We start from the raw sequence: 12229 nt of genomic DNA, 5'->3' as shown, positions 1-12229 counted from the left end.
AGCCGCGTCCTCCCTCTGGATTCATTCGGAATTGTCAAAAGAGTTTTCCTTGCAACTTGGAAGATGTTTAAAGGGTCCCCAGCCCATGTTCTCGACTCTACACTGTGCAGATAATAGGTTTTCTTGCTCTGAGATGAGGAGCTTTACTAGGACTGAGTGCTGGTGATGGGCTGTGGGGAGAATCTGTCTCTTTCTCTTACAGACTGAGGGAAGGTGGCCCCACTCTGGCTCCTTACCCCCATATGAATGCGGGATGGAGTCTGAGACCTTAGAATAGCCCCTAAGTTAAACTTTGAAAATCTAGTGCTAGAAGGTGGCCAACCCCTAAGTTGCCTGGGGTCAAGGAGACGCTCACTGTTCTGAAAGACACCAAACTATAGAAATTTAAGCAATGAAAAACTTCTACCTTTTTCCTTGTACAATCTTCCTTTTCCAGGCCGCTTGGGGTGGGGGATTGCTGATGTCCCAAAAACACAAGTGGAAACTGAGCGGCGTGGAGAGGTACACACATTTTTCTTGTTCACGATGTTAAGTGTGAAAGCTAAATGTTGAAAGCAAGTTACACCCGGTTTCTAAGAGCTGTTATATACAGGTGAGCCCATTCTGTGCAGTCCTTGTGTGCCTTGCCTTGTGTGTTCATATATGTGTAAACACCGTGTGTAATCAACAAAAAGAAACCAGAGCCCATATCTAATGACGCAGGGGGAACATCTCTCAGACACACAGATTCCCAACTGGGGCCCACGGTTCACCAGAGAAATCAGGAATGACCTTCCTAGGATCTCTGAACCAACCACCCAAATTGTTTAAAACTTTCCTAGGGAGATTTATGGCTTTTGGGTTCCATAAAGGATAGCATCCACTGCTTTAAAGAAACCAGTAAATAATTTAGCAAAGCAAACAAACACCTTGTAATGTATGACGTGTTTGGGTTTCAATGGCCACTTTGCTTAAAGTGGAATATGCTTTTATTCCCATGGTATTTTTTTTTTTCTGATATAACTCTGAGGGATGCTGCAAAGCACCTTTATTCAGAAACTAAGCAGTAAATCATTGAGAAAAAAAGTTATAAAACACAAAAGATATATTATTTGATTAGTGTAAAGCATATTCGGATCCACAGCAAAAAGGAAACAAAAATCATAGAATAAAAAAACCAGCCTTGGGCTCTGGACCACGTGCAAAGGGAGCTCAGAGTTCCCTGTTCTCCCATCATGACACCGCAGGTCAACTGCGGTGGTGAGCTCTGACACTCCAGGCAACTGAGCAGGCCTGAATTCATTGGAGGCTGCCAAATTCCCAGCGTGCCCTGACAAGTAGCCAGATGCCGCCCAGGAAAAGCTTTCCACTGGCTCTGCCCCCAGACAGCTTGGCACAATTTCTGTTCCAGGATGAGGAGACAGGCTCATGGCACTCGGGAGCATCTGTCAGCACTGGTCCTGCAGAGCAGCCAGGCCAGACCAATACCCAGGGAATCTAGGAGTAGACAGAGGAGTGGGGTTGCCGAGGCAGAGTCAGGGCATCCTGCCTGCTTAGTGAAGAGAAGACTGGGAAGACTCGAGATAGACCAGCAGGGTCGCTGTCCTGAGTCGCTGCCCTTGCTCTGATTGCAGGTGCCTGTGGGTGTGGGTGGATGAGGACAGGCCTGTGCCTTCCTACAATGAGCCACTTCTAGTCTCTGCTTCTGGTCCTTCAGGGCTCTCACAGGCCTCATTCCTCATCATGAAGATCTGCTCAAAACCCAAAGCTTAAAGAGGAGGCGATGAACTAAACAGGGAGAGGCAATGAACAAAAGGGAACAATTGGGGAGGTGCCTGTTTAAATGATTACAACAGGAATTAAATTCATGTGATTTCGACAGAAGTGTCCTGTACACAGTACCTTCTCTTTTCTGAGTTTCTTTGTGTGACTGGCACAAAAAGTGAGCATCTGTTATTCTACCTTTAATGCCACCTGGGACTCTAAGTGCTCAAAACCATGCAGCATCCTACGCTGATGATGACTTAAAAGCTGCTAAATTACCTCCCCTGAGCCTGGGAAAAACACACCCACACACCTTTGCACTAAAGACTTATTTGAGAGGAAAACTTAAAACACTCGCCATGGAACAGAGGCCTCTGCCACTGCCGCAGTTCTTGTGACTGTATTGTAATGAACTCTACTCAGTGGAACACCCAGAAATGAAGTCCTAAAAACGAGGGACTGATGGTGTTTTGCTTTAATCAGAATCCCTTCAATTCCCTCCATTTATCTGAGATGATCCAGCTTGCTGACTTATCATCAGCCAAAACACACTTTTGTTGGTGACTAAGGTTGCAGGGCCCGTGGAAACCCCTGGGCCTAATGTGCATGGGCACAAATTTAGGAAAGAAATTGGCCTCACTTGGAGTATCATGTTTTCCCGAGCATTAGGACCCACGCTAAAGTGGAGTAAATCGATAGTTGATTTTTGTCCCCAAATCCAGAGGTTTCCTTGTGGTCACAGGGGTCCCAGAGTGCTGTCCTCATAACAGAATGGTACAAGCTCCCAGAGCTCTGCCGGCATCCCCTTCAAGAACCAACCCAATTCTCAGAAAGCAATTCTCTTCCTCGCTAGCACTGTGCAAATGGCTAGAGATGGTGTCACTGAGAGTGCGTGCCAAGAGCCCCGAGGCTCCAAAGTCTGTTTCTGTGCACTGTAAACGGACTACTTAAAAAAAAAAAAAAATACACCTCCATTGACTTCAGAGAGGAAGGGAGAAGGAGAGAGCAATAGAAACATCAATGATGAGAGAGAATCACTGATCAGCTTGCCTCTCGCCCGCCCCCCTACTGGAGATTGAGCCCACAACCCGGGAATGTGCCCTGAACCATGACCTCCTGGTTCATAGGTTGAAGCTCAACCACTGAGCCAAGCCAGCTAGGTGTAAACTGACTTTAACCCTCCCCCAGCAGGCTGCTGCGCACTTACATGAATCCACTGCTGTGGTCCGCTCTCAAGGCTCTCTGGCCTAGCTGAAAGTTCCGGCGCAACTTATGCCCTGTTACCAATTTTGCCCTCACTTCCCTCCAAGAGTCAGAGGTTCCGAAATTCAACTCACTAGTTGCGGAACCTCCGCCGTATGCAAGCCTCGCACTAGGCTCCATGAGAGCACAAGGATGAATATGACAGGAAGCCTCTTCAAGGGGCTGAGAGTCCATCAGGGAAGACTGACAATCAACAATGGATTAAAATTCAAGGCAGAGAAAGTAAAGGCCCAACATACAGACAAGCGAGCTGTGTGGAGGGACCGGGAAGGAAAGATTCCTCCTGAACAGGGGTGGGCATCGGAGCTTTATCAGGCAGAAATGGAAGAAGTACAGCAAGATGATGAGCAGGGACTTGCAGGCTTGAAAGGGTCCTTGGAGAAAGTTCAGATGAGTTGCTTGGAGACTGTGATGGAGTCCTGGCAGTGCCTAGGAAGCTAGCAGAGTGTCTGCAAGTCCTGTCCAGTGCGCCTGCCCACAGAACCAAGTCAGGCTCAACCCTGAGCCTCTATTACGCATGGAAAGCATGACATTTCTTGGACTGGGGAAGAAAGCAGTTGAACCCAGGAGGTGGGGAAAGATAACTGCAAGGGGCGCTGTCAGGGGACCAGGAAGAAGAGAATGAAACCAAAGTCTCACAGGTTTGGGAGCTGGATGCCTGGGAGGAAGATGGAGCAGGGAATGAGGCATAGAAGATTAAAGGAGAAAGATGAGGTCTGGAAGGATGGGAGGAGCCAGTGAAAGAGTTCCTTTGGGGTCTGCTGAGTTTGAGGTGCAAATGAGGGCACCTGGCTGCGTTTGAAAACAGCCCTAGGGGACTCAGTTCTCTAAACTTGTGGAAAGTCACAGACACCACGTGTCTGAATCCAAGGGCAGAACATTTTGAAATAAACCCAAGGGTGTTTTTTATAAATTGCCAACATTTCTCCAATAAATTAAGGCTGCGTCATTGAATCACTCTGCTCAGCGTTTTGCTGTCTTTATGAGGCAGCCCCTCTGGAACAGAGCAGGACAGTGACAGGTAGCTGTGGACTTGGGTACCTCCTAGTCTAAAAAGACGCATTGGCCACTGCATAAACACCCACAGTCAGAGCGATGGAGAACAGCTGTCTTCTTTTCCATTAGAGTCATTACTGACGGCTGAGTTTCCTCAGGAAGAGGTATATAGCTGTCCAATATTATAGAATGGAAGCATCTATGTACCCACTGTTACAAGCTAATAATAATAATAAAACTGAAATCAATAGCAAAAGCCAACCTTATTTAATGCTTATGGTATGTCAGAGACAGTTCTAAGCACTTTACTGTACTATTATTCTATTTACAGACAAGGAAATCTAGGCATAGAGAGATTGACTAACTTGCTCAAGATCACATAGCTAGGAAGTGATAGAACCTATATGCAAATACAGATTGTCTCCCAAGCTGGCTCCCTTAACCACTATTACCTACTGCTTAGAGCCCAGGTTCCTTGATTCTGGTCCTGAAGTCATTTAGCCCTCTTTCCAGGGGTAGTATCCATCTGGCCATGAAATTCCTATGCTTCTTGCCTCAGTTCCAGCCAAGAAGAAGATCTGGACTATTCACTGAACAGATAAGATCCCAGGCCAGTAAGTGTTCTTTCTGACTGGCCGCTGAGCCTGCCATTCATCCAATAGATGAGCCAGATCTTTCCCAGCTTCTCATTTCTCCTCAAGGTTTTTGCACCTCGGGTGCTGGGCACAAGGTGACCCCAAGTCTGTTGTTCAGCAAGGGGGGCAGTGCTCACAGCAGCTGTCATGGATGATACTGCTACTCTCCTCCTTCTGCAAGTCTCTTTATACCAAGGTCACATGCAGCTTTTCAGAAGTTGTGCACAGGGACTCACTTGCCTGATAAGCATAGAAAGTGAGCAGTAGGAACTCACTGAGGGACAACTGCTTTTCCTGGGAACTGGAGGAGTGCCAGGGGTCTTATCCAGCATCTAGAAGTGTTAAGGAATCTGGAGAAGGGGTGCAGTAAATTAATAAAGAGTCTAGAGATGAAACATAATTTTGGAAGGCATTTTGGGGAGCCAGAGGAGACTTAGCTAAAGAAAGCAAGTCCTCCTGTCTCTCTGGACCCAGAGCTTTTTATTTACACAGATTGCCCTGAAGCAGATATACATATCAAAGGGTAAGGTTTGGTATACAGTAAGATTATCAGGTTTGGGAGAAACTGCTTTCAGCTGTTCAGGTGTTTGGCCAGCAGGAGGCAATAACATGTAGATTGAAATGCCCTCAGCTGTCTGGCAGCAAGTAATCATTTATGCATCCTTTTCAGGTTTGGGGAAATGCCCTCAGCTGTTTCCAACAGGCAATAACATGTGATTCAGCCCTGCTGCATTCCCAAGTTCCATCAACCTTTTGATGAAACGTCTTGCATTTATGACATGCTGGAATCAACTTCCGGCAGAGGAGGAGGCGGTTGGAGCAGTAAAGTTGAAGTGAGGGAGACAAATTAAACGAAGTCCAAGAAAGATACAGAGATAAGACTTGATCCAGGCCTTAAAGAATAAGTAAAATTTAGCCAAGTGAGGCAAAGGGAGGTGCCATTCAAAGAGAAGAAACCACATTAAGAGACCTTGGACCAGAAGCGCAGAATTCTCTGAGAGAAAAAAAAAAAAAAAGTCTGGTGTGATGGAAATGGGTACAAGAAAGTGAAAGGACAAGATCGAACACATTAGATGCCATGCGGGTATCATAACTATACCCTGTCATTTGAATTTGGGCTGGAGGCAAAAGGAAGTTGTCAACAATTTAGAAAGAGGAGAGGGCCATAAACAGCTAAGAGGTAACTATGGAGCTGGGTGGAGGATAAAATGGAAACCGAGAGTCAGTTAAGACATGATTGCTGTATCTAGATTAAAATAATAATAACAATTCTTATTATTAAAGGAATCTGAAAGAGGACTATGGCTTAGACTTTTCAAACAGCATAAATCCCTGAGCTGAGAACCACTAATACTGATGATGGAAGAGCATTGTATTTCTCCAGTGTGTTGAAACCAAGTTGATTAAACGCTGCTGTTGGAGCTGTAGTGTGTCTCACTTGCAGTTTGGAAGGATAACTCTGGATTCAAGAAGAAATGGAAGCAGGGATGAGTTAAAAGCTAGTATGAAATGACACATTTGAGAAATTTGGTAATCAGTTGAATCAGAAGAAGGAGAAACTGGGTTGGGAAAAGGTCAAAATTCAGCAGTGGAAAGAGCCATGGCTCTGAACTCCAGGCCACCACTGTGTCAGGAGCAGGGACAGGGGAGACCTGCACCATGGCAGCTCCTTCACTTGCCTGCTGCTCTGCTCCTTGGTAGCCAAAAGGGGGCCCCTGGATTGGATGATTCCAGTCATTTGAAGGGGCTCTCAGACCACCTTGGAAGTCAAATGAATGCCTCGATGGAAAAGAGAAAAGGATATAGACCTGCTGGTTCTTTTGCAAACGTAGTGTCTTCCTGGCGTCTGAAAAACAGTGCCAAGAACCCTGAAGCTCTGTTGCCCAGGCACAGGGAAGCAGTCTGAGCTTGTCATGATGCCACCTCTTAAGACGACTTGTTTTCCTTAGGGCCAACTCTGTGACATGGAATCCGCACAAGATGATGGGCGTCCCTTTGCAGTGCTCCGCTCTCCTGGTTAGGGAAGAGGTACGTCATTCTGACTGGTAGCCCAGTCCATCTATGGGGTCTCATAAAGTAAATGTGTGCAGTGACAGAATCAGAACATGGATGATTTTACAGGCTGGAACAGTGAGTTAGATCCCAAAAGGGGAATTGTTAATGAGGATAATTGTAAGGTCTGTTCTTATGCCTTAGGATAGTCTGGTTACAATTTGACTAGACAAGACAGTCATGTGTTACACGTGGCTAAATTGTTCTACTTGTGAAAAAGCCTAGGACATTAGGTTGTAATCTGTGGGGTTAATAATGGGTCAAGAGAATTACTGTCCACAAAACATTAATGGGATGAAAGAGTGAAGATTCAGGATGAGGTAGTCCTCCACGTCTTCTTGTTAAAACACACCTGGCGGGGTTTGCTTATATTTGTACCAAATAGTATATGGGACCCTATCAAGCTAGAGCTTGAATAGTAGAGAACACTTGGTAAGCATGTAAAAGAAGGGTTTGAAAGAACTAAGGATGTTTAAATGAAGGAAGGAAGGAAGGAAGGAAGGAAGGAAGGAAGGAAGGAAGGAAGGAAGGAAGGAAGGAAGGGAAGGAAGGAAAAGAAGAAAGGACCTGAGAAGATAGCCTGTGTTTAAATTACTCTCACGTGGAAGAGATTTTGTTTTTCTCTTGAGGTTTCAGGGAACTGGATTAGTAACACTGCTTGGTACAGATTTGGTGGCAAAATTAGAATACACCATGATTTTACATCTGAGTTGGGGGTCAATAAAAGGAATGCTTTTCTGAAAATTAAACTGCCCAAAAAAGTAATGAATGCTTTATGTAGAAATAAATGCCTCATCAGGGGAGGTGATTGAATGAAGTTGGACAATCACTTATTAGTAAGAGTACAGGAAGGATACCCTCATTGGGAAGGAATAGATTCATAGCTCCAGGATTCCTTCCAAATCTATGATGCTGTGACAGCATTGCCTTTGCTGGGAACCAAGGAATGATGGTATTCTACATATTCTGCGGTAAGAGAATTCTTAGTCTTCAAAAAGCTTGTGATGCATTGGGTTAAAGAGTTAAAAACAAGTTTAATTATTTCTGGGCATATCAGAGCCTTTAATATGCAAATATCTGAAAATAAGGGATTTATGATATAGAATTTCCTATGCTTATTTGACCATGGGAATCTTTTTGACAGTAACTAGTTTACAGCACAACACCTATTCATGTATTTATCATAGTTTGGGACATAATAGTTTATAACTTTGTAATGGCCCAGAACCAGGATACTATCTGACTAAGGCCCTTTATGTGAAAAACAACTTCACTTCTACTTATCCTTTTACACAAGGAGACTAGTGCTCTCTGACCTTTTAGAGGTCATTTGCTCTGAGTGACCTTTCCTATCCCAGGAGAAGCTGTGTTGTGGAGCGGATGCGAGTGAATGACCACTGGAGCCCAGACCAAATTAAAATTTAGGGAGCCTTTATTAGCCGGGTGGCCGGGCGACCCGGCAACTGCTCTGCCATTCTCCACGCAGGGAGACCAGAGAGCAGCCGCGACCCTTTGGGTAGGACCGCTTTTAAGCACATTAACCACATCCGGTTTTTGCAGAACAAGTAACCCAAGACAAAACAGTTTTTCCCAAGCAACGTCAGGATCATGCCAATGATGACCATGTTATTCACAGGGTCATCCTGTTCTCCAGAAAGCTGACAGTGTTCTATGAAAGAAGGCTACGTGCTGGGAAGGGGCCATGAGTCCCTATCTCAAGGCCTGGCCTGGTGTCAGCACTGACAACTCTATCTGGGGCATAGTCCACGGCCTCTCTGGAAGCATGCTCAAAAATTCCCACTCTCCAACAGCTGGTCTGATCCATCTACCATTCCACGCTCTGGGATGGCTCCCTTAGGACTGATGGAACCTTTATGCAAGCTTGTAGGGCAGAGAAAGGTTGGTGCCAAGTTTCTGTGACCATGAAACAAAACAGAATCACCTGAAGTAATTTTTTACTTTGTTGGTCAAGTGAATTTTCATTTTCAAATTCTATGTCTTTCTACTGCCCTATTTCAATTATATTGTGTAATTTCCTTTAGTCTCAAAAAATAAAAATAATTTAGTCCACTAAATATGAAGCCTAAACCACAAGGCTGAGCTCTAGTTAAGATCTTAGCTGCAATGCATTTTGTTTTAGTTTGGATAATTTTTTAAAAGGGTTCTCACTGCTATCTTCTACTAAATGATCACATTTTTGTCTTTTCTCTGGTCATGAGTCACAAGAGAAAAAAATGCCAAATCACAGTTATGCTGTGGATGATGCAAGAGTCAAGGGATTCATGTGGCTCATGACAAACTGAAACGTGGTGGGGTTTCTAATGAGGAGACAGACAGTGCTGTCTTAGTCAGAGAGGATGATTCATTCACCGTCCTTTGGAAAAGTTCAATCACTTTGCCACCCATTTTCCATAGTAAGCTTATGGTGACCAAGGAGCTTTAATGGTCATCTACAGTGAGACTTTCTGCTGTAACTTCCATACACAACTGAATATGAAAATACAGTACAGACACACTAACCACTCTTGAGAGCATGACATGACATTTGAAATATTGGTTATTTAAGAAATCACAGAGTAATAATGTCTTTATTTCTTTTTGATTCCAGCATATAAAAATGATAGCAGTGAACTATCTTAAAAGCTATGGTTTCCAAAGAGAATTCAACCTTAACACCTAAATGATCAAGTATTTGAACTAATAGGAATGAAACCATAGAAGAATCATACTAATAATATTTTGCAGAACCAAAGAGTTCCCAAAATATTATACTTGCAACAAAATCAGAATATCAGGATGTTCTCCCAAAGTATGAACATTACACTCTGATTGTGATTTTTTTAATGCCTTCTCTGATTAAACTCTGATGGTATCTGACACTGAGCCATTTATCCCACAGAGTGGACTTAGCACAGCCCGTCCTGTCCAGACATTGGTCCCACTTTTTTTCCATTTGATTCTTACTGTTTTTTTTTTCCTCTAGGATAGTCAAGGTATCTCTCTTTTATTTTTCCTTAATAATTTCCATCACAGAGTTACTCTAATAGAATACCGAGAAAGTCAATACAGTTTCCTAAGTTTTCTCTCCTCTTTTAGGGATTGATGCAGAGTTGCAACCAGATGCACGCCTCCTACCTCTTCCAGCAAGATAAACACTACGACCTGTCTTATGACACTGGAGACAAGGCCTTGCAGTGCGGACGCCACGTTGATGTCTTTAAGTTATGGCTGATGTGGAGAGCAAAGGTGAGCATGTGCAGATCTGCCGAGTGTCTACTGCAAACACAAACTGAATCTTATTGTGAAGTGTTAATAATTGATTTCCAAATTGAAAAGCCCTTACCCAAGATTAAGTTTTCTTTTAAAAAATATATATATACTGTTTAATTTCAGAGAGGAAGGGAGAGGGAGAGAGAGATAGAAATATCAATGATGAGAGAGAATCATTGATCGGCTGCCTCCTGCACACTCCACACTGGAAACTGAGCCCGCAACCCAGGCAGGTGCCCTGATCCATGACCTCCTGGTTCATGGGTTGATAATCAACCACTGAGCCATATTGGCCAAGAAGATTAAGTTTCTTTAAAGCTATATCTACATATCTGCATTCTACAATGGGTAAGAATATACTAAAATTCATTATATTTTTTTCTTTTAAGCCAGTTTGCTCTGAATGTTCATTTATCTAGAAAACAAATCCATGTTGCTTTGTATGGCACAAATCTGATATTTAAGAAGTGTTTTGTTGTTGTTTTCTCTCAACTCTTGGCTTTTACCCACTGATTGATCACTGTGCACATTAACTGAATCTAAAAGTATATGTTTGGAGAACAAAAAAAGAAAAACCCATCATGATCGCTTATTTTTGACATTTCAAAGGGGTAACCTCTAGTTATAAGTCTTTTTTAAAAATTACAGAAGTACAGTTTCTCCTTTGTATGATTTTTTGGTTGACTTCAGAATTTAACTGTGGATGATGACTCCTCTCTCAGAAACACAAACTCTGTATCTAGTGGTGTGCAGTTCTGGCTGGACCTACTATAGCCTTTTAAGGGCATTGTGTATGTTTAAGTGTAAGCGGCTGGAAAGGCCGAAGATTTTTTTTCTTTTTCATTTTGACCAGACTCTTAACTTGAATGTCACAAATCAATGACTTCGCATCTGGTCTCATTTATCTCCCACAGGAGGCAATGCCTAGAGCCAGCTGGACATGCTAGGAAAGCCCCACTGCTAAAAGGGTACATGAGGGAAACCTGACGAAGGAAATGGGAAAGGAAGCAATAGGAAGGAAGTCATCATGCCCTGATGGCCTATACAGATGGGAAAGGTCGCACAAATTTGGCTCTAAGCTTTCTAAGCAGCCAACACAAACATGAGACAGGTTCAATCCCATAGGAACAAGCAGATAACTAGGTCAGTGGGGGTGAGACATGCCAGGATTAGACCACAGAACGGGCTCTTCCTTGGAACTGGGTAAAGAGGTCTGAACCATCTCCACACCCACGAGTCCCTTATGCTTGTTTATAAAATTTTCAAAGTAAAATAAATTGCCGTAAGCATTTAAGAGAGGAGGATGGCTAACAAGAAAAAGAGGGAGCTTGAGAGTCAAACAATATAGTCCATCATGATTTTATAGGCTCTTCTTTAAATCCATCCTGGGGAAAAAAGGCAGGTGAAATAGAAAGAAGCTTCATGCAGAAATAACGCTCAGATGGTCTCCTGGGATGGCTGGACAGCATGCTCTGCAGGCAAACCTCCATAATACTATTTACCCCAGCTGAATGTTCTCTGTGTGTTGCTAAGTATTGAGTAGCTCCCTGGAATGAGGCCCCAGGTTAGTTTTTATCCCATTAAGGTAGTGTGATGGGTGAGCTGGGCAGGGAACCTTTTCCTCTTTAGAAAGTTGAAAGCTGGACGTCCGGAACACGGCGATGGCGGTGCCTGGAGCTCGGCGGCCGCCCAGCGCCCGTCCCAGCCGCGCGGCCCTCGCGCGCCTGGTTCCGCGGGACGCGCGCACCGCGCACCGGACGGAGGCCCGGGCGCCCTCTCCGTGCACCTCCCTGCGGCGCTAGACTTCAGTAGAGTTGACTGAATTCAAGGGATTAAGAAGTATAAATTGGGGGGACGCCGCGGCGGCGACGTCCGGAACACGGCGATGGCGGTGCCTGGAGCTCAGCGGCCGCCCAGCGCCCGTCCCAGCCGCGCGGCCCTCGCGCGCCTGGTTCCGCGGGACGCGCGCACCACGCACCGGACGGAGGCCCGGGCGCCCTTTCCGTGCACCTCCCGGCGGCGCTAGACTTCAGTAGAGTTGACTGAAATGAAGGGATTAAGAAGTACAAATTGAGAAGTTTGAAAAAGATGGCGGCGGAGGTTAAAGGCTGTTCTGTTGCCTCGCACCCAGCGAAATCGGAGGGGATGAGGTGTGGAGGTGCGTGGGTCTGGCTGGTGGCGGGGGAAAGGGGCTTTTGTTCCAAACCTAAGGGAGATTAGCTCTCCATCACCCTGAAACCCATCTTCTGGCGATCCCCGGGAGACCCAGA

At 44.8% G+C, this 12229-nt stretch overlaps 1 protein-coding gene across 1 annotated transcript in view; it reads left to right on the top strand.

The window, feature by feature from the left end:
* GAD2 (glutamate decarboxylase 2) overlaps positions 1 to 12229 on the top strand; it is a 65305-nt gene that overhangs the window by 30218 nt on the left and 22858 nt on the right. The window contains exons 11-13 of the mRNA XM_008148870.3: positions 437 to 501; positions 6587 to 6665; positions 9786 to 9935. Coding sequence (XP_008147092.2) covers positions 437 to 501; positions 6587 to 6665; positions 9786 to 9935 — 294 coding nt within the window. The remainder of the gene's footprint in view (positions 1 to 436; positions 502 to 6586; positions 6666 to 9785; positions 9936 to 12229) is intronic.

This window comes from Eptesicus fuscus, chromosome 2 (assembly GCF_027574615.1).
Source record: "Eptesicus fuscus isolate TK198812 chromosome 2, DD_ASM_mEF_20220401, whole genome shotgun sequence".
Taxonomy (NCBI): domain Eukaryota; kingdom Metazoa; phylum Chordata; class Mammalia; order Chiroptera; family Vespertilionidae; genus Eptesicus; species Eptesicus fuscus.
This window is presented reverse-complemented; position numbering and strand designations above follow the sequence as displayed.